We start from the raw sequence: 22,444 nt of genomic DNA, 5'->3' as shown, positions 1-22,444 counted from the left end.
TAATATAGGTAGTATCACAGCGATTTTAGACATATTTTATAGTAAAAACTGGTCATTTAAGTTAGAATGAAGGTTTTCCCTCATTTTTTGTCTCCTTCCCCTGATTTTCTCCTTTGAGATTTAATCCTTTTTCTAACTAAAAAGTCAGTTTTAAATTTCAAAATAAATAAATTTGGTTTCTTTCACAGAATGTAATCTAATTTTAAAAATAATCTAATTGTCTTTTTTCACACTTTTTTTTACATAAAGCTACATAAATTGTTTACATAGAATTACTTTTTATTCCACTAAAAAGCTCTTATAGCACACTGAATGAATTTTTAATTCAAAAACATGTCTTTCTAAGGACTTAAAAGGCCTTGTTTTTAAAAATAATATGACACTTTTTAATAAAATATGGCACTTGTAAAGATTCTAAATATCTTTTTTTTAGTAGCGAAGCTACTTTTTATCTATCATTGTTCACATCAATGTCTATAACCGCCATAGACATAGGCTGGCTGTCCAACTGGCGAAGTTCTATGCTGTTGGTGGCTGTACAAACCGCCGTTATTGCTCCCGCCGCCTGCCGTTACATACCGAGGAACTTCATACGTATTGTTACCCCCGCCGAACTGACTAGAATGTGAGTCCGTGTAAATGCTCGAACTGCCGTTGCTGTTATTGTTGGAAACGGTGGTGCCGCCGGCCTGCAGCGTGGAACCGTTATTGTACAACCACTGGACCGGAGTCGGTGGCGGCGGTAGCGGCGCATTATTTATGCTTCCGCTAATGCCATTATACAGAGAGTCTAAAGATGGCGGCGGATTAATCATACCACCGCCGTTATTAGACGATGAACAGGTAGTCGGCGGCAGTTTCTGGATATAATTATTGCCGGTGTTCACGTTATTGTGGTGGTGATGACTGATTAAATTGGACCGCACTTCGGCGGATTCGTTTCCGACGGCGGTAAACGATGAGCTGGGATCGGCGGAGCCTTTCTTGGAGTTCCGGTTTCGGAGCAGGCATATTACAAGCGCAGCAAGGATGAAGAGGGTGAGAGAGGCGAGGCTGATTGACAGGGCAAGCACCAGAGGCGATTCCTGAAAGTTAAAAAAATAGTTAAAAATTGTACATAAATTTTATTACTAAATAGTTATTCCTTTTGTATTAATTCAAACAAAACCCGCCAATTTGTAATTTTGAGGTTTATATATTAGAGTAAAACTCCAGAGGGAGAAGGAGTTTAATAACTGTATCTGCCCATTGCAGTGTCCTTGTGCCGACTCTCAATTGGGTCATTGAAAATCAACCAATGGTGTACTGTGTATTAACACAGCTAAGTAGCAGAAAATAATTTGATAGCAGACGAAATAGGTCTTTGAAAAAGGGAGGGAGGTAGTTATCTGTATATACATTAGACTATAAAAGTTGGATAGATTTTTAATCAATATAATAGATTTGAAATCTGCATAAAATTTTAAGGATTTTTTATAAAATTAGTTTTTTATATAATTCTTTATTTAAAGGCGCAAATACAAATTAAGTTAAATAATTTTGAGATCTGTGATTGGTGGATTGAAAACTATCTGCGCTCTGATTGGAGAAGCTTAAGTGACGTACATCATTCAATCAATTAGAGCGTAGGTAGTTTCCAATCCAGCTATCCTATTGGTCAAAATTTATTAACTTAAATCGTATTTGCGCCTTTAAATAAAGAATTATATAAAAAACGAATTTTATAAAAAATCCTTAAAATTTTATGCAGATTTCAAATCTATTATATTGATTAAAAATCTTTAAAACTTTTATAGTCTAATATACATCTATACTATAGATCTGTTATTAAAATGACGATATAACTTTAGTATTTATCTTAATACAAAAATGTAATAAAGACGTAATTTAAAAATCATATTTATTCATATTATTTCATGAAAAAAAGTGCAAATTCTTTTGATAAAAACCATTGAAAATATTAAAATGACTGCCTTTTTTGAATGAAAATATTTCTATTTGAGAGAAATTCATTTTCCTATTCACTTAAAAAACACCCCTCTGTCAACTTTTGTTATTAGAATAAATATGTGTCGCAATTTTTTCACCTATGGTCATAATTTATACCACATATTATCATCGACATAAAGCTATGAAATGGTAAGTCAACAAGATGGTTCCAAGTTTAATAGGGCGGAATAATAGAGAGAGAGAGAGGGAACAATGGGATGTTTAATATACTAGTCCCCAAAGTTTTATAATAACTTTTCCTATTCGCTGGCTTAAAAACTTTGGGAACTTTAGTGAATTTTGATTGGTTAGTTTATTAAGTTGGGTGTTAAAACTTTCAAGCACTAATTTTACGCTACAGAAGAAACAATTTTGTGTATCATCATTGGGAATGTTCATCAATTTAACGGCTATTGTCTTATCCCTTTAGATACCTAAGAATAATGGCCCATTTTAAGTATATTAGAATTTAAAAATTTTGCAAAAATTCTTTCAACTAATTTGAATGTTGAAACTATTATTTCAAAATTTTTATTCAAACAAGAAATAGAAATCCGCAGGGCTCGGCAGCCGTGTGCAAGCCGAAAATTTACAAAGGGAACAGCGGAAATAGTCATGTGTGACGTCATAAAAATGCGTCTAAAAGGGAAGGATTAGAGGAGAAGTGAGAAAAGAAACCCTAGAACTAAACAAAGAGATGGACAAATGACGTCACACATGACACTTTCCGCTGTACCATTTAAAAAGGGTTAAAACACCAAGTTTAGTTTTAAAAGTAATAAAATGTTGATTTTTGTTCGGCTTTTGCACTGCTGCCGAGAACTTCTATTTATTCATCTAAATATCTATCCACCTACCTATCTATCTATTTATTTCTTTGCTTTTCTATCTATCGAACTATTTTATAATTAATATATCTATCCTATCCATCTCTTAATCTATCTAAAACTTTGATATCAACATGAAATGATATAAAGACCGCACAAAAAGAGCAATTACACTTCAGGTTTTAGCATTACAGGAGCATTTTCTAATATTTACGTTTAGTTTACTATAGATATTACTACTAAAAACAAATATCTACCATGTAACATTAGATAAAAAATGTGGATATAACTAAGATTGAAAGTTTTATAGGGGCTACCTTAAAAAACGTCTAAAAAGTGCTCCTTTTAAAATGAATTTTAGCGAGAGAAAAAAAACCTTTGTAACCAGTTTTACTACTTTTGATGTAAAATTATATGCAAAATTATTTTGCAATCGAAAAGATAGGAGAATTTAAAACGAACAAGGATGACAACATCCATGAGTAACAAAGCAAATAAAATCATGAATTGGACAAACGGGCAAAGTAAGTTAAAAAGCAGATGTTCAGGGGTCATAAAAAGAAAACTATAGGATAGAAAATCTCGAAACCCATTCATTTAAGTATAAGTCTTTTGTAGCATGACAGAAAGACTTACAGACCAAGTAAGTTGTTTTGAATGTCTTTAGTATGGTATGAGAGAGAGAGAGAGAGAGAGAGAGAGAGAGAGAGAGAGAGAGAGAGAGAGAGAGAGAGAGAGAGAGAGAGAGAGAGAGAGAGAGAGAGAGAGAGAGAGAGAGAGAGAGAGAGAGAGAGAGAGAGAGAGAGAGAGAGAGAGAGAGAGAGAGAGAGAGAGAGAGAGAGAGAGAGAGAGAGAGAGAGAGAGAGAGAGAGAGAGAGAGGGTTAGAGTAAACTATTGAAAAATTTATAAATAGAAAGATAGAGGGAGAGAAAGAACTCGAACAAATGGCTTAACAGATTAAAAAAAGAAATTATAACACATAAAAAACTATTCATAAAATCCAAAACTATAGAGTAGATGCGCTTCAAGAAGATAAAAGAAAATAGACCAAACCAACATTTAATTATTGCTTTCAGTTAACAAAACCGAAGGCCGGCTTGGAGTCCTTTAATTTCAATAATCACAATAATAATTCAACCGAAGCTATTCTAAAACTCTTCTGTTATAAAAAAAAATAAGTGTAAAATCCCGCCATAGAGCAATAAAACAAAATTGGATTTCTTGAAAACGTATGCCTTTTGAAAGTAAAATACTTAAATGTCCCCTTTTAGTATGAAAGTAAAAAGAGCTTATTTAAGCCAACTTCATGTTTAATAAAATAATTGAAAAAAACATTTTCTTTCTCTTTTATCCAAAATGACCCAGATGAATAAACGCAAAAAAGGATTATTTTGGATTAGTGGAAAAAGCCAAAACTATAAGTCTTTTACTTTCAAAAGGCGTAAAAGGAGCAATTATGTAAATTTGTTTAAGGTTTTTTTTACAGACCAAAACTTATGTCTTTTTATTGTGGTCAGTGTTTCTTTTTACAACTTGGCTTAATTTATTTACTCACAAGGATATTTCACTTGCAGAAAAACTATTCTTCCGTCTATCTTTATCTATAAATTTCAAAAATTAAGTTGCCTAAATGCAGTGTAGCTTACTTACACTCTACAAAAATATATGGTTACTAAAAGGAATCTACATGATAACTACGACACCTATCTTACATAGCAGATGAGATACTTTAGTTATTAGTAAAATTAAATCAATTACCTTAGGTATAACAGTGAGATATGCTTGCTTATAGTTAAACCCGCCAAGAGAATTTGTCACAAAGCAGATGTACATCCCGCCATCCGCCGGTGTCACATTATCCACCTCCAGCCGTGACATGTAGACATCGTTGCTCACTTGTACCGCCGCCGAGGAGCCGCCGTTATGATGCCGCCGTGATATAATGCTATAACTCTCATCGCCAACGCTAATGATCTGGTTATTGGCCGCCCCGTCGAAGCCCATAATGCCGCCCATATTGTTGTTGTTGACATTAGTGCCGGCGCCAATGGCGAGCATACTGCTGGCGGCACGCGCGTCTAGCTTTTTCAGCCATTTGATTGTAGTAGGGACAGTTGAACGGACCCGACAGTCTAGGACGGCCTGACCGCCAGCCGCCACAGTTTGGTTAGTCGGTGTAGTGTAGAACACTGGCGATTCAACAACGGCGGTGCGTACAGCCAGTCTGTATTCTTTCTTCACTTTTCCCGCCAAATTTTCGGCGGTGCACGAATAGATGCCGGTTTCGTCGCCCGTCAAGTTGATAAGGCGCAATTCTGAATCTGACCGTCCGTTGCGTTTGACTTTGTTATAGGCTAAAATTTCAACGCCATCTTTGTACCACGTTATGGTGGGTAATGGTTTACCGGTAGCAGAACAAGACAGCGTGATGGAATCGCCGAACCGTAGCTCATAATCCTCACGGAAATTAACGGTTTCCTGGGTGAGAGCAGGCGGCGCTAGCTCGGGCAGCTCGCCATCCGCCAACTCCGGATATTCGGCAGGGTCAATAACGATCAGATTTATGATAATCTCCTCCGAGCCGAAACCGTTAACGCCACGGCACAGATACACGCCGGAATCGGACAGCTCGGCGTCGCGAATCTTGAGATTGCGGCGGTTCGGCTTGAAGCGCGGCCACAGGTACTCCTCTATCTTGTCGCCGTCCTTGCGCCAGTCCACGTAGGGAACGGGCTTGCCCTCGATAGGACAAGTCAACTTGATTTCATCCCCCAGACGACGGACAAGGAAGAGGTTGTTCTTTGTAGCGACGGGCGGACCTAAAATTAAAACAATTTCAATATTCTTTTTTGTTAGATTATTTTCAGGGTTCTTTCAAAACAATTTTGCCTCCAACGTTTCCTCCAATAAAAAATCTACTCCAGAATAATGTACTTCACTTTTTTTGTTAATGATTATGGTATGCTTTTGTATAAAAGACATAAAATAATAACGTTTGTCTAAATAATGATCTCTTTCATACCCAAAAATTTCTTAAGAATTCCAACAATCAAAATATTTAAACAATAGAAAAAGTAATAAAATGCTTTATATGTTTTGTTTTTATATATTTTATAGGTATATCAAGTTATACTGCAAACATAAAAATATTTTGCTTCTTTTTTTTATGGCTAATTCATGTAAATAAATTACATATTTATTTTTATTGTTGTTTTTATTCCTACTTGTTGCTTCGCAATGAATTTATTTTTGAAAAAGAAAAAACAGTCAAATCCCTTTTTTTTTGGGGGGGGGGGCAGGGTGGGGAAAAACCCAGGGTTTTTTAAAAAAGCCCAACCCAACCCATAAAAACCCTTAAAACCCTGGGTTTTTATGGGTTTTTTAGGGTTTTATTGGGTTTTCTCATTTAGGAGTCAAATACATTTGATATATTGATGAAATATTAATGTTTATGTTGTTGTAGGTAAAAGGTAAGCAAGATTTCACAATAAACAAGATAGATAATGAAGAAAGCTGGCATTCCGATCAATTATAAACCCTTATTAGCAATGGTGCACAAAATATTCTATTAAGGTGGAGGGGAGGTTAAAAGCTTCAAAACATGGAACCTACTCCTCTATTCTTAAGCTGTCAACACCCCCCCCCCCCCCCCTCCCAGAAATTATTAAGGTCTTTTCCTTTTTACGTCCACTTAATAAAACCCTCTGCACGCCACTGTAACTATTTCCTTTCATAAATTGTTGTTTTAGTTTAACAAATCAATTATAATTATGTAATTTACACAATTTATATATCATCAATTTAGTAGCAAAGCGTTTTCTGAAATTAAGTTTTGAGAGAAAGTGATTTCATAAACATTTGAACAATAAGTAGGGCATCATTTATATAATTACTTCATATTTTTTTTATGTTTTTTAGGTAAAATTTGCTTTAAAATGTTATTAGATCCTAGTATTTGAGTAAATAGAGGTTTAATTTGTAAATTTTAATGTGAAATTTCAATGTTTTTTCAAAAACCCAAAAAACCTTGGGTTTTTTTTCAATGGGTTTTTTAAAAAACCCTGGGTGGGTTTTTTTGGGTGGGTTTTTTGTATGCCCACCCTGGGGGGGGGGGGGGGTGGAGGCTGAAGGCCCACTCCACCCTTAAAAAAATAGCATGAAACCTTTCCTAGGCCAGTACTAAGCTTCTCTAAAAATTGTAAACAGATCTGTTTAGACATTAAAAATATCTCATTGAACACTCATTTATCTACTGTAGTATATAATAACAGCTTAAGGCTTTACATTCTTTTCCGTGAGAATGAATTATTAAAAGAGTAATATAAAAAATAAAATGTGCAAGCATTTTTGCAAGTCTTACCTTTTATAACCGTGGCCGAAGTAAATGCGGCAAGCAACGAAAATGCGGTTAGAATATTACTCCACGCCATTCTGGATATGTTACTTAATATCTCTGATATTTATACCAGCGGTGAGTTGGTCATCCTACCTGAAATAAAAATACATTTTATTTTTGAAAGCGAAGCTTTATACAATTAGGTAAGTTAACACTTGTAAAACATCTGAAATATTGAGTTTAAAGTGTTTATTTTTTTCACCAATAACTTTAATTTGCAGAAGAAGTACCTAATTTCGTTTATTGTAATTGGGGGTGTACAACAATTGTCTTATCCCCGAAGATACCTGAACTTTAATATGAAAGAAATGTCTAATTGTTGTTAAACTTGGTGAACCAAACAGGGGCGTCCAAGCTTTTTTTTTTGGGGGGGGGGGGTAAAAAATTTTTAAGGGGGGGATAATTCGTTTTTATGGGGGGGGTAAAATGGCGCAAAATCGCGCCGCAAATTTTTTTACCCCCCCCAAAATTTTTACCCCGGGGGTAAAATTTGCTTGGGGGGGGGGGGTAATTACCCCCCCTGAAATCTGTTGGAAGGGGTAAATTTAGTTTACCCCCCCCCCAAATTTACCCCCGGGGTAAAATTTTTGGGGGGGGTAATTTAGATTTTATCAAATATATAGTATTAAAAATGCGCGTGAAGCGCGCAAAAATTTATTTTATTAGAGATTTTTTATTTTTTTTGGGGGGGGGGTATTTACCCCCCCAAAATTATTTGGGGGGGGGGGGGTAAATACCCCCTCCTAAAAGGTTGGGGGTGCCTAGGGCACCCCCAGGGTAGGGGTAAATTTTAAATGGGGGGGGTAATCGCCCCATTACCCCCCCCTTGGACGTCTATGGAACCAAAGTTACTCTATAACTGTGACAAAATATCAGTACGTTCATTCGCATGAATTGATAACGTATAAGGAAAGAAAAAGAAAGCAAGGATGAAAACATTCATAAGTAGCGAAAGCACAAAAAACCGTGGACTTTACAAACGGATAAAGTAAGTTATAGAGCAGGTGTTATGTTGTAACGTTATGTCTTATGAACAGACGGACATAACGTTATGGACTGACTGACGGACAGACAAATTTGATTATAGTTGCTGCGCTACTAAAATTTTATAGATAGGTTTCAAATGACAAAATGATAAAAAAAATCAAATTAAATTTAGCAGATGGTAAGAGTTAAATTATATTTTAATATCAGATTACAAATTGATACAAATTAAATGAAAACAATCAAAATATTAATATCTACAGTCAAAAAATAATATTAGAAGTTTGTGTAACTAGGAAAATTATGTCCTTTCAGAAACAAATTATTTAAAAAAAGTAAAATTTGTCAATAAAACATAAAATATGACATTTTTGAATAGGGCATATTAGATTAATGGTACATACAATATATTTGTAACAAATCTTCTAAACAAAGAAAGCTAACACACTAATGTATTGTCTATTATGGACATACGGACAGACGGACGGATGGACTCTAGTTGTAGAGTGGCTACACTTCTTATAAGCGGGGGAGAAAAATAATAGGGTTAAAAACTTTAAAATGTTTATACATTGTCTTTTAAAATTATTTCATCTTATAAAATAAAAGACCTGTGGGGTTTATCATAAACTAACCTAACCTTAGGAATAGGATAATTATTTGCCTTAATAGGGGTTTCACTTTTAAGTAAAGTTTTTTATTTCATCCTATAAAATAAAATAATTGAATTTGCTTGTTTATCCGTTTAGATCTCGCAAATAACTATTAAGAAAGAGTTTTTAATATAAGGAAAGCTACACATCGGTTCCGGGCTGGTTTTAATCTATTTTATTTTGAGTCTTGTGATGGTTTTATGCTCATCTCCCTCCCCAAACGCTAAGGGTGCAACCACTAGTTTTACAAATTTGCTATTTTTAAAACAATCAGCGCTTAATATTTTTTGAAAAAACATTTTCAAGAAGTTTGTAATATGATTCCACCCTCCCTCAAGTGTGAATTCAATACTACAAAAATTTGAAATTAGCCAACAAATAAAATATAAGATTTTTCTTTTGCATTTATTAAAATTTTTAAGAGGACAAAGTAAATATACTTACAACTTATCAAATACTTCTTCAGCTAATACTTTTAAATATCATTTTGTTGTATTTTCAAACACCTATCTCCTTAGGAAAGTGATTTTTTAAAATATCAGCAGAATATAAGCATTTTAAAGCTTAGATTCTATTGTAATATCTTGTTCTAAAATAACTCTGAAACCTCCCTAACACTTCTTAACCTCCTGAGGTGGATACTTAAAAACATCAAAAACACTTGAAGACACGTTCGACGACTCAGTCTTCCACGACTCGAGGTTAGATTTTTACCTCTTCTTAAAAAACACTTCAAGACACGTTTGAAGACACGTCAAGTTTTGTGTAGTTTCGCGTAATTTTCCGTTAAAAAATCCTACTGCTTTCCCACCTTTTATCCTGTCATTAATAAGAGTTAACAACTTCTTTTCTTAAGTTTTTTTTACATTTTTTCAAAATGAAAATCACAAGCGATTTCTCACCTAGCATTTAGGAACTCTATATTTGAAGGGTAGAAAATAGCATAAAACCATTTATAATTGGATATTGTATTGTATAACAAACAATTTTCAATGAATAATAAAATAAAGCTTCGGTCCCTCGGAAAATAGCAATTGATAATAAACTTATGATATTTAATTTTACTATCCGTGGAAATATTAAATAAATATTTAAATGAAAAAATTTGTAAAAATACTCGTTAGTCCCCCTATGACCTCCTACTGAAGGAAAGTGCCTATTTTACAGACTAACATACACACACTGTTCGATGTAAATTGAGAACACTTCGAAGACGTCTTAAACTACCTACTTGAAGACTTGTCTTCAAAGAGTAGCTCTTCAAGAAAAAGTTTTTAAGAATTACTTTTTGCCAAAATACTTGAAGACTACAATACTTCAAGACGTCAACAATGTTTTAAGTATCCACCTCTGTAGCTTAAATTTCTCATAAATTTCTCATAAATTCAAACGTTTTTTTAAAGAATATTTTAGACGATTTTTAAGGGTGAAGAGAAAAAAGTTTAAATTATCAAGTTTAAAGTGACTTATAGAGTTTTTGCTGTACAAAATCTATATTTTTTTACTTATTAATCCCTTTTATAAATCTTCAACCCATTTTTTACAAGAATTCTTATCATAATAAATGAGTTAAAAGTGTTTTACCATCTATTGTTCTATCTCTGTATGCTTAAAATTTCCCCCTAAAATTTTAATTGCAAAATAAAATTATGTGTGCCTTCTATTTCGCAAGTGCATCACTTTAGCTAGTCATCAGAACAGCATATAATTTTAATAGCTCAAACAGCATTAAAAACTCTTCATATTTTACTCAATTTCTTATTTCTAACAGCTTAAAAACAATAAGGTTTCTTAATAAGCAGTATCAAATATTTTTAATGACAGTGTTAAAGAAAGTATAAGTTGCCAAATTAATTTTGGAATTATTTGCAATACTTATTCATCTAATATTTTATATCTAAACCTAATCCTTAACTCTATTGCTTATATGCGATTGTGATATATTACTTTTATGCGGAATTGTAGGCCTACCAAATAAAGTAAATTTTATGTGCCCTATCTATAATTAAAACAGTTAATGAATGGAACAAAAAAAAGTAAAATAAAATACTCCTTAGTATTTCCTGTTTGTTTTTGAAATCTTTGCAATTTTTGGGAGGCGAATCTTCTCTAAAATTAGAGTTACTTCTAGATATTGTAGCATATTTTTATTCATTCCGGCAATAGCAAGTTATTGTTTAATCCTTATATAAAAGTAACAGGATGTCTATCTGTGTATGTATCTTTCTGTCTGTCTGAAGGATCTTGCTAGCCATTGAACCGATATAGTTCTCTTTTAAAGTGTAGCTTCTAATAGGTGCTGGGAAGGTTTATAACTATTTTGTGGAAGGGTAAAGCCACCCTCACAAGAGAAAAAAAAGCCCCCCCCAAAAAAAAAAAAAAAATCTCTTGGGCTTTTTTTTCTTTAAAATATTCACAATTTTTTCTATTTTGTACTCTTAACTTAGAAAAATGACTGACTAATAAAAAAAATAAGTTCTCATTATTGTTATTTTTATATAGAGATAAGATGATTTATTATAAGTGCAGCTACTCTATAAATAGAATCTGTCCGTGACTCTGCATTTTTTATTCTCTAGTGTCCTATCCCTAAGGTAGACAATCCCTGCGGGGCTTTTCTTACCTTGACTTACCCTAACCTAACCTAAGATAAGCATAAAAACTACGTTATGTGGACCAAATACAAAATAAGGACAACCACTTTATCTGTTTTCGAAATAAAATAAAAAGATTTCACTAAGACTTAATTATGAAGTAATTGCGCTACCGAAAATATTTTTGGCTTTTATTATCAGCTAAATATTATGAACAAGGATAATTTTGTCCTTAAGAAGCGCAGCCACATTTTTTATTATAAACTAAAATAGAAGTCTTAAGTTGGTTTTAAGCTATTTTCATATGTTAGAGGCGTAACCGCAAGTGTTCTATGCATTAATTTTTTATTTTTGGGGGGCATTTCGTATTATAAAATTCTCACAAAAGGAAATATGCAAAATTTTCAGTAAACAAACGTACAAACTGTACTTATAGAGTAGCTAAGCTTCTAGTAAGGGTAGCTTGTATAATAACTAGATAAAGTACCTTATCTTATTAAACAAATATGCAGGGAGGAATGGGACATTACACTAGTACCCAAAATTTTATTACAACGTTATCTAATTCGTTCCCTTCAAGACTTGAGTACTTTTAGTAGTGTTCAAACTTTTCAGCAAATTATCTAAACTACAAAAGAAGTAATTTTGTTTATTGCCATTTGGGATGTTCATCAATCTATCGTTCATTGTCTTATCCCTTTAGATCCCTGCAAATAAGTAAGCAAGGCCACTATACAGCATGTGTTTTCCGTTAGTCCGTATATGATGTAAAATAAAACCTATGTCAATTTAAATACCAATTACAAAAATAATTAATAAGAATTAAACAGCAAATTGTTTTTAAGTTATTTTTTAATCTTAAGGAAATTTTAGTAAATCAAATGAAGACATTTTTCTTGTTATATTAAGTAAATGTGCATACAAATAAACTTAATAAGTACAAAATTATTCTTCATTAATAAAGTAATTTATTCATTTTTAACAAATAATTTTCATGAATCATCTAATTTTGTTCAATTTCTGTTATAAGGTTATTGTTTGTCCGTTAACCACTAAACCGATTGAGTTTTCCGTTTTTGGGAAGCTTTACATCGGTCCTGGGATGGTTTCAAGCCATTTATGATTTAATACATATTTATTAACTAATAATTAAAAAAATTCTTAAAAATTATTTTTTTAAACACCATTGTTTGACAAGTTATAAATTAAGCTTATCATTAATGTTTTTCTACCGGGGATAAAACAAAAATAATAAATCTGTCATCAACCAAAAATATTATCATTCATACAATTTTTTTGTGAATATTTGTGACTCTCAGCCACTAGCTTAAAGGGAGAGTAGGAGGGGGGGGGGGGGGGGGGGCGCGAAAATAGACAGTTGAAAATGCTCTTAAAAGAAAATTTGAAAAATTAATATATTTTAAAAGGGAAAAAGACTTCAAAGAAAGAAAAAAAAATAATTTATTTTGGCTGTCATAAGTCCTAACGAAAATAATGAGTTAAAAATTTTACTTTTTAAACATTTTCTGTAATTTCCTTGCCTGTTAAACTTTGAGACGTTATAATGACATAAATTTGACATCAACCATAGATACTAGAAGTATATATCTACCATTTAACGATATTTTAATAGCAAAGCAATACTACAGTTTAATTGACATAAGCTGAATCATAATAAGGCTTCAGATAGGTTCTTGGAGGGTTTAAGGCTATTTTTTTACTATTATAACGTCGACAATATTATCTTGCGCTGGCCAATCCCTGCCCCCCACACACACATCATTCATTTTCCATGTATGGGTAGAAAAATAACAAAATATACCCCTTGTGTGTGTGTGTGTGTGTGTGTGTGTGTGTGTGTGTGTGTGTGCAAAAAGATTTCATGTTAGAAAATGAGTTTTACCAACAAAACTTCAAAATATTTTTTTTGCCTTAAAATTCTTTGCTTATGTGTATTTTCTGTGTGTTTTGGGAGGGTGGTGGTTCCCTTCCCAAGAATATCTATAAACTTCCTTGGACCTATAAAAAGCTACATATCGTAAAGGAGAATCAAATCAGTTTAGCGGTAATCGAGATCCTTCTGTACACACAGACATCCTGTTACTTTTATATATAGTATTAGTATATCTTACTCTATTTACATATTTTACCATTTCTTGTCTTTCTCAATGGTTTAACTTTTTTGCTGTTCAATGAAAATATAGAAAATTGAGAAAGGGTTAAAACTATGCAAAACCAGGCAGGAAAGGGAGGGAGAGTACAATGGCAGATAAATTAATCTACACCTCATTCTTTACCCGTCTAAAAATATTTTTAAAAAATACTACAGCCAATGCTACAAACATTGGGATTGGAAATTATTAAAAATTTATTGTCCATTGTGGCATCCCTATAGATCCGTGGTAAAACCTATTTTGGATGAATTTCTTCATATCTACAAAAATTCTCAGAAAACAAGACGGGGCAACATAGATAGATAAGACAAAATAGAGTGAAATAGATAAATAGAAAGAGAGAGAAATAAGGAGAGAAAGAAAGGAATAAGAAAAGAGAAAAGATATATATAAAAAAGAAAACTATAGATAAATAAGAGAGAGAGATAGAGAGAGAGATAGAAAGAGAGACAGAAAGAGAGACAGAAAGAGAGTGGGATAGAGAAAGAGACAAATAAGGAGAGAGAGAGAAAGAGAAAGATATAGAGAAAGAGAGAATGAGAATAAGATGAAAATAAATAAAGAGATGGATAAAATAAGATAAAAAGGAAAAAAAAGATAGATAGAAAGAGAGAGTGGGGGAGAGAGATTAGGGAGATAAATAATACTTTTAGAGAGATAGATTAATAGGAAAGAAAAGGAAAAAACTTCGACGGAGCTATACAGAAAAATGAATAGATAATTATTAAGAATAGATAGATAATTAGAAAAATATATAGAAGAGAATAGATATAATAAAATAGAAGATATAATCAATAAATATCAGAAACAGTAGGTTTAAAGAAAAAAAAATCAGCCATTAAGAAACTGAGAAACCTTTAGAGCGAAATATTAAATTACTTTGTTGGAAACAATTACAGCAGGCTATTTTACAAAAAATATAATTTTAAACACAATAGAATGACATTTGAGATTTTTAATAATAAATTAAAACTTACCCTATATATTTGATCTCCTAACTTTTTTATTTATTATATCACTTAATAATTTTTATATATTTGTGTTTTTTTTAACTTTAAGGGTTTAAATCATTTTTATTTGAATGTTTATAAAATTTTACAGCACTTTCTTAAGACACAACTCAAAGGTCCAAAATTTACTGAAAATTGTTGAGAAGAAAATAATATTTGTGTAGCTAGTGTAAGCACTTGTTTCAGGGATAAATATACAAAACAAAAAATCTTCTAAATTTAATTTTAAAAATCCTCTAAATCTTTACAAAAAAATCTGCGAAATTTAAATTTAGAGGATTTTTTACATATGATTTATTAAAATAAAATACGCATATTAGATATATTTTCCCCTGTTAAATCTTCTGAGAGATTTATGGTACGCGCCGGTACATATTTTGTCGCGTACCGTTGCAATAGTGACGCACGTAGTAAAGGCACATGAAAAGTTGAATTTTTTCTCCGCTTTTCAATCAAAAGCTAGCTTAATAAACGCAAAAAATTAAAGTTTAATTCATAATCAACAGGCGTTTTGATTAAAAAAATGCAACATTTCATGTAAAAGCTAGCTTTAGAAATATACATTTTAGTTTTAAAAAACTGCTTACTGCCTATGTTAGAAGAATTCCTACTGAGAGGTTTAGGGTACACCAAAAATATTATGAAAAAAACACTCTTTATATTCATTTCATTGCTATATTTTTTTTAAATTTCAAAAACATTGAGCTACATCTGAAAAATACACAATGATTTTTTATATTTTTACAATTTTTTAAAAATATTTGAAAAGCCCTAAAGCCAATGTTTAGACTGTTTAGTATCTGTCAAGTTGGGTTAAAATAGGGGCAGGCAGGGGGTTAAACTGCCCCAAGGGGGAAAGGAGCCGAGTAGAAAAATAATATTGTTTTACTTTTCCCCCATGATGGGTGAAAAATGGTGAATACAGAGAGGGGCGCTCAAAGATGAAATTGAAATCTCCAGGAATTATAAAGAGGGGGGGGGGGGGATTAAGAGTCATGTGTTGTTCAGATTATGGGTTCAAATGGGTTAATGTGGGGGGAGGGTCAATTGTCCGGGAGGAGAAAGGAAACTAGATTCCCCGGGGGATTAAGATTTGTTTTGTGGAGGGAGAGGGAGGGGGGGGGGGGAATGTTAGTAAGGGGAATGGGGGACACTAGAAAGGGTCAAATTGCAATAAGACGCACTGTGTCTCTATAAGCATAGTTTTTTAAAGGAGCAGCCAAATTTATAAGCGCGCTTCGCGAACAAAAATTTTTACTTCTGTTTTTTTTTAATGAAATGTGGGCATGAAATGTGTAGAAATTCGCCATAAATATAGTTATAATAGAATTTATATTGATAAAAATTTTCCTAAAATGTCCCCCTTAAAAATCAAACTGATAATTGACAATTGTATATGAGAAAGAAGGGATTTAGTTGTAAGATGTTTGGACACTTGAGAAAAAATTCTAAGTAACTGCAATGTTTGCATATTTTTGGTAAAAATTTTGGCATTTGTCACATTTATACGGTTTTAGGCCATTTCACGCGAGTATTATTTTAGTTTTTACCTTTAATATATAAATAAATATATATATTGTACCGCGTTTGTTTGAAATATAGGCTTTAAAGCAAGTTGAAAATGATTTTTTTTCATTTTTTTGGAAAATAAATGGGATTTAAAAAAACTGGAATGAAAAAAACGACCATAGAGTTTTTACAGTTTAAGGTCACCCTTGAACGTTTTTTTTTATCTCTTAAAATGTAAAATTACTTGAAAATAAAAAAAAATGTGTTGCTTTGTTTGGATGTAACAAGGTGATGAGATGGGGCGGATAATTAGGGAAGCTAATGGGGTGATGGACCATGGAAAAATCGGGTAGTTGGGGGGATTTTTCTTTACGGGGGTAGAAAGGGGTATTATGAGAAGTGGAAAGGGGTTAATCAGACAGGGGATGCTAATGAGTTTTGTCTGAGAAGAAAGAGTGAGGGGGGGGGGAGGATAAATAGGTCCATATTGCAAAATCAGGAAAATTAAATTTTTCCGAGGGAGGGTTAGAGGAAGGGGGTTGGGCTTATTTGGAAAACTAAATGGAAAAGTATAGTAGTGATTTCGGGGTGTTTTCTCAAAATTGGTAAAAGTAGGAAACAGCAACAAATAGATTTATATTTAGGATATTAAATAATTATTCCCTACTCTACAAGGGGGTAAAATAAAGGGGGGGGGGTAAAAGGATGATTAACCCCCTACACAAATTTTTGGGATGGTGTAATTTAGATTACCCCCCAGACATTTGAAAACCCTCACCCCTCCCCCCAAAGAAAATATAAAGCTTGGACGTCCTCTTGATACTCAATTACCTCTTTTTGAACAATTATTAAAAATTTTAATTTTGCTATTTAGTATTTTTTCGGTTTTGTCTGACACCTAAGATTTTAGAAAGATGGATTAAATGAGGGGGGGGGGAAATTTTGTTGTTCGTGTTTAAATAATCTGACATTCTAGGGTTAACTTGGGGGGAAATTGATATAGGCATTAATTTGGAACGGATGATAGACATATACATATTTGATTTGTCCCTAAGTAGCAAAGCAATAACAGAAACTGCTTAAATAAAGGATACTGTTTAAGGACGTACTTTCATTTTTAGGACTTTTAGGACTTACAGAGATGCTTAGCTTATATTATTGTACCTTGTTTTTTAGGAATCAGTATTGAAAATAGGATAGGATAATTATATTATACAAAAAGTTGTTGTCAAAAATTTAAAAAAAACTTGAATGTATATTGTTTAAATGGACGTACGGACTTTCTGGTAACGATTATAGAGTTTCTTCGCTTCCTAAATCGAACCTAACTGTTATAGGAATAATCATGCAAAGTTTGATTCAAATTATAGAAAAGCTTCGCTTTTAAAAAAGCAATAATAACAAGTAATAGATATTTAGAATTTCGGGATCATGTTGGAAATGCATGCAAAGTAAGCCCCTTGCATAAATTATCAGGGATATAAAGGGATAAGACAATAGCCGATTAAGTGATGTACATCCTCAATGATGATACACAAAATTACCCCTTCTTTAGATTACAATTAGCGAACACTCAACTTAATGAACCAACCAATCAAAATTTAATATAAGTCAGAAAAGTTGTTAAGAATACGAAAATATTATTATAAAACTTTGGGGATATAGTGTAATAAAAGGTCTAATAACTCCTCTCTCCCTGATGACACAAGTAACCCTACTGCAGATCAAAATTATTGGTGAAAACGTTTAGACACTAATAGTTTGTACGAACCAATCAAGATTCCCCAAAGTTTGTTTTAATAAAACTTTGGGGACCAGTAAAATATGCAGTCTAATGCCCCCTCCCTTCCCCCCTGGTACATAATACATGATTATTTAATTTTCTATCCCAGCATGGCAAATACTTTTCATTATTTACAAAATTTTGTAGTGATATAGTGATATATAATTACTTGGATATTGCAACAAATTTTTATGTACTCGATCTAATAAAGTGATAATAACAGCTGGCTAAAATAGCAATACCCTCCATCCAAATCCCCTTTACCCAATCCCCTCCTTCCTATGGGATGAACGAATAGACCAATAAATGAGGTCCATATTAGACCACAGTTTTCGTTTGTCAATAAAAAACTTCTCTATAAATATGTAAAAGTTTTTACTTGTTCGTATATGGATAACACCATGTCATAGTAGAGACGTTAAAAACTGCTATCTATGTACATTGTCGTGTGCGTGACATTTATTGTAGTTTAGTTTAGTTTTAGAATAGACAATAGTCGTTTAACTAAAGTCTTGGAGCTAGTAAAAGTGGTGGCACAGATTATGACGTCAAAAAATTAACCAATGAGAGGCCAGTATACACTGTAATTGACCAATGGTAAAATTTATAGTGGCTTCTCATTGGTTAATTTTTTTGATGTCATAATCTGTGCCGCCACTTTTACTAGCTTCTAAAGTCTTGGTTGTCTGATTAATTTATGAAAGATATTGATTTCTTTTTTATTTCTGATATCCTATCATATTATTTGGGGTTTTTTCTCAGGTAAAAACTCACCACTGAACCGATTCAATTCACCATTAAGGGAAGCTCCATCATGTATGTAGCTGGATGTCAATTCAATGCAAGGGGTGCAGTCACTACTCTAAACAAGGATGACAACATCCATAAAAGCGAAGCACTGGAACGATAGGACAAACGGACATTAACACTTATATAGTGTCAGAACTGAATAAGCAGACTATAAATGTATAAGAGTCGAAGCAAAATTGTGAGTAAATTTGTTGAACAACTGCTTGAAACAGGATAATGTTTATGGACATACTTACATTTTTAGGACTTGATTATAGAGTTGCTTCGCTTATACCATTATACTTTGTTGTCCCAGGAATCAACATATCAAAAATCAGATCAATCGGATGATTAGATCACATAAAAATGTATTGTTAAAAAAGTAAAAAAAATCAACATGTTTAAAATAGACGTACGGACATTCTGGTAACGATTATAGAGTTGCTACGCTTTCTAAAGGAATCCCCATGCAAAGTTTTAAATCGATAGGACAATTCTAACATGCCTAAATTAACGAAAAAAGCTATCCGTGTGTGACGGACGGACGGACGGACGGATAAATGAATAGGACAACAAACGATAAATTCCCCAAATAAGTTTAAATATACCATTTAAATATGTAAAGGAAAGAAATTGGCGTAAATTAATTTAACTGTCATTGCCCCTTCTCTCTCCTGATATGATATACAATTACAAATTCAAATATAAAATTTTCAAATTTTGAAAGATCAAGTAGGGTCAATATTACTTACACGCCTCCCCATCACTTTTCATTCTAAAAGCAAAACTTTTCTACATTTAGGACTTGTCCGTACGTCTGTCTGTTGGTTTGTTTGCTATGTGAAGCATCTTGGAAAATGTTTATTTGTTTTAGACATAAGCAAATTTTAACAAGAATGGCGACATCCATGTGCTATTCAAACTATTTACAAAGTTTTATGACGATAAGATAATTCTTTCATGACTACAAAGCAAGAAGAAATAGAAAAAAGCTTCGCTCTTAACAAGGATACATTTAGAATCAATGGCGTGCACAGGTTTTATCCAGGGGGTGAAATTTTATGGGGTAAAGAAGGGAAATCGCCCTACCGATCAATATTTAGGGGGGTGGGATATTCACCCTTACTCCCCTAATTATATAGAAAACCTTAAAAGTCTGGCAACATTCAATCTACCTACATACAAAACAATTAAACAAACACCCCCCCCCCCCAAAAAAAAAAGGGAATACCCCATCCCAATTTTGCTTAATTGCCTTCTCTCTGATGATACTTATGCACCACCAATTTACATTATTTACCCCTCCCCCTTCCTCTCAGGGTTGTGGCACCTGATTTTAAATATATTTTGCCTTAAACTTTTGTTCTTTCAACATGAATAGTCCTTAGTTTCATTTACAATATTTTTAAAGATTATTTCTTTTTAACTTGTGTAAAAGTTTGAAACTAATTAGTTTTTTCTTTTGGTGCATTTTCACTACCTTGCCTATGTATTTCAAATTTCACCTATCTACAACCCTACTCCACCCCCCCCCCCTCCCAAAAAAAGAAGGTAATTGTCCTCCTAAGGTGGGATGGGGGTAAGGTGGTTTTTGGACAATAATTAAATAATAAATAAGAATGCAAAGGGAGGGGTTGGGGGCATTTAAGAAGCACTGGAAAAAATAAAGGGTTAGGGGGGGTTGGGGGCATTTAATAAGAAGCATAGGAATGAAGGAAGGGGGAGGGGCTGAAATGTCCTCAAATTTTGTCTGATGAGCATCTCAGAGAAATAGGGATAGGGTAAAATAAACAAGGTTGATTACATTCAATTTCAGCAAAGCTCCATTGAAATATTATAACAAAAAAGTAAATAGAGAGAAAATAAGAGAGAGTGAGATAATGAAAGAGAGAGATAGAGAAAAAATTGAAGAATGAGAGAGATTGGGAGAGCGAGAGAGAGAAAGAAAGCGAGAGAAAGAGAGAGAGAGAGAGAGAGAGAGAGAGAGAGAGAGAGAGTATGAATAAGAGAGAAAGGGAGAGAAAAGGGTAAGAGAGAGAGAGAGATTAAGAATGATACAGAGAGAGAGATAAAGAATGTGGGAGAGAGAGAGAGAGAGAGAGAGAGAGAGAGAGAGAGAGAGAGAGAGAGTAAGTATAATACAGAGAGAGAGATAAAGAATGTGGGAGAGAGTAAGAATAAGAGAGAGAGAGAGAGAGAGGAAAAATTAGACTGCGCAATGACTGTACTTTTAGGATCAGTAAGTTACCAATGAACAGACGTTTGATCATACCTCACATATAGTGTAGTGAAGCTTCGCTAAACAAAAATATTTTATAAGTAAATATACTCTACCCTAGTTCCCTGATAAAGGTAGACTATAATTATTTGTATGTTTATTTGTTTTAAATGGGACAATTTACTCGTATATTATTTTACTTAGGTTAGGTCCACAGTCCCATACACAAATAATCAAAAGACACACGCTTGCAGCAGAAATTCACTGGAAATGAATATAATTTCAGTGAATTTATTTGTTCAATTGCATATTATACATAATATTTGTATTTTATTAAGTAAGGCCATAGAAATTATAATAAAATACAATTATAATACAACATCCAAAAGTAGCAAAGCATAAAAATATCATTGATGGACAAACGGACAAAGTTGGTCTACAGAACAGATGTTTCATTGTCATAAAAAATATAATACTGTCAGTTACGCACTTGAGGTTGGTGCAGAGTTGACCACGCCCCTCTTCAACTTTCTAGTTTAGTTTTTAAAGAAAATTAAAAAAGGGGGATCATTATTTTCTAGGGGCGATTACTCTTGGGGGGATGGTGGTACCCTCCCCCGAAATAATTATAAACCTTCCTAGGACATATGAGAAGTTAAAAAAAGACCCATATCGGTTCAGTGGTTAGGAAGATCATTCGGTGCACACACAGACAGACAGACAGACATCCTGTTACATTATATAAGTATATGTATGAGGATTACCTTGGATTGCCTCGTACGGGCGGATTTCAATCCAGGACTTTTCGACTTGATGTACTGTCCAGGTCCTGGTCCAGCAATCCAGGAAGACTAAGGGCGACTGATACGCACCCTTCTATGTCCAAACACTCGAGGATATTAGGTGAAGTAACATCCATCAGACAACCAACTCTCTGTTATGCACGACCTTTGTCTGAGAAGTCCTAACTGTGCATGGTAACGAGTTGCGCCTGTTTTGGGCCAAGAAATTCCCCCCACTCTAACTCTTTACGTAGTACATCTGACATAGTTGCAGTGGGAACCATTTTTAACGTCTTTAGTTATGACGCAGAACTATATTTAGAAACCTTGCTTTAAAAACATACAGTTAGAATAGATGAACAGAACGATATTCTATTCATGGAATAGCATTTTTTGTAAAAAAAAAAACAAGGATGACAACATCCATGAAAGCGAAGCTCTGAAATGGAAGGACAAACGAACATTAACACTTTTTGAATGTCAGAACTGAATAAACGGATTATTAATGCACATGTCTATACAAAATTATAAGTAAATTTGTTGCAAAACTGATTAAATACATGTTACTGTTTAAGGACATACTGACGTTCTTAGGACTTGATTATAGAAATGCTTCTATTTTAACACTATACCTTGTTGTAATAGGAATCAGCATTCCAAAAATCAGATGAATCGGATAATTTTGACATACAAAAATTTGTTGTCAAAAAGTAAAAAATCAGCATGTTTTAAATG

At 33.1% G+C, this 22,444-nt stretch overlaps 1 protein-coding gene across 1 annotated transcript; it reads right to left on the bottom strand.

Moving 5' to 3' along the window:
* Positions 1-465: 465 nt before the first annotated feature.
* On the bottom strand, positions 466-14,758 carry LOC145304739 (fibroblast growth factor receptor-like 1). The gene is made up of 4 exons (XM_080146704.1): positions 14,596-14,758; positions 7,178-7,306; positions 4,576-5,636; positions 466-1,085 (listed from the first exon to the last, which is right to left on the bottom strand). Exons 2-4 carry the CDS (start codon positions 7,245-7,247, stop codon positions 468-470), a joined length of 1,749 nt encoding a protein of 582 aa, XP_080002830.1. The 5' UTR covers positions 7,248-7,306; positions 14,596-14,758; the 3' UTR covers positions 466-467.
* Positions 14,759-22,444: the final 7,686 nt, after the last annotated feature.

This window comes from Acartia tonsa, chromosome 13 (genome assembly GCF_053477335.1).
Source record: "Acartia tonsa isolate MP-2025a chromosome 13, ASM5347733v1, whole genome shotgun sequence".
Taxonomy (NCBI): Eukaryota; Metazoa; Arthropoda; class Copepoda; order Calanoida; family Acartiidae; genus Acartia; species Acartia tonsa.
This window is presented reverse-complemented; position numbering and strand designations above follow the sequence as displayed.

Coding starts and splice junctions, on each gene's coding strand:
- LOC145304739 (XM_080146704.1), bottom strand. CDS start 7,247: ATGGCGTGGAGTAATATTCTAACCGCATTTTCGTTGCTTGCCGCATTT. Junction 5,637..7,177: donor TTCGGCCACGGTTATAAAAG/GTAAGACTTGCA, acceptor TTTTAATTTTAG/GTCCGCCCGTCGCTACAAAG. Junction 1,086..4,575: donor ATCTCACTGTTATACCTAAG/GTAATTGATTTA, acceptor TTTAACTTTCAG/GAATCGCCTCTGGTGCTTGC.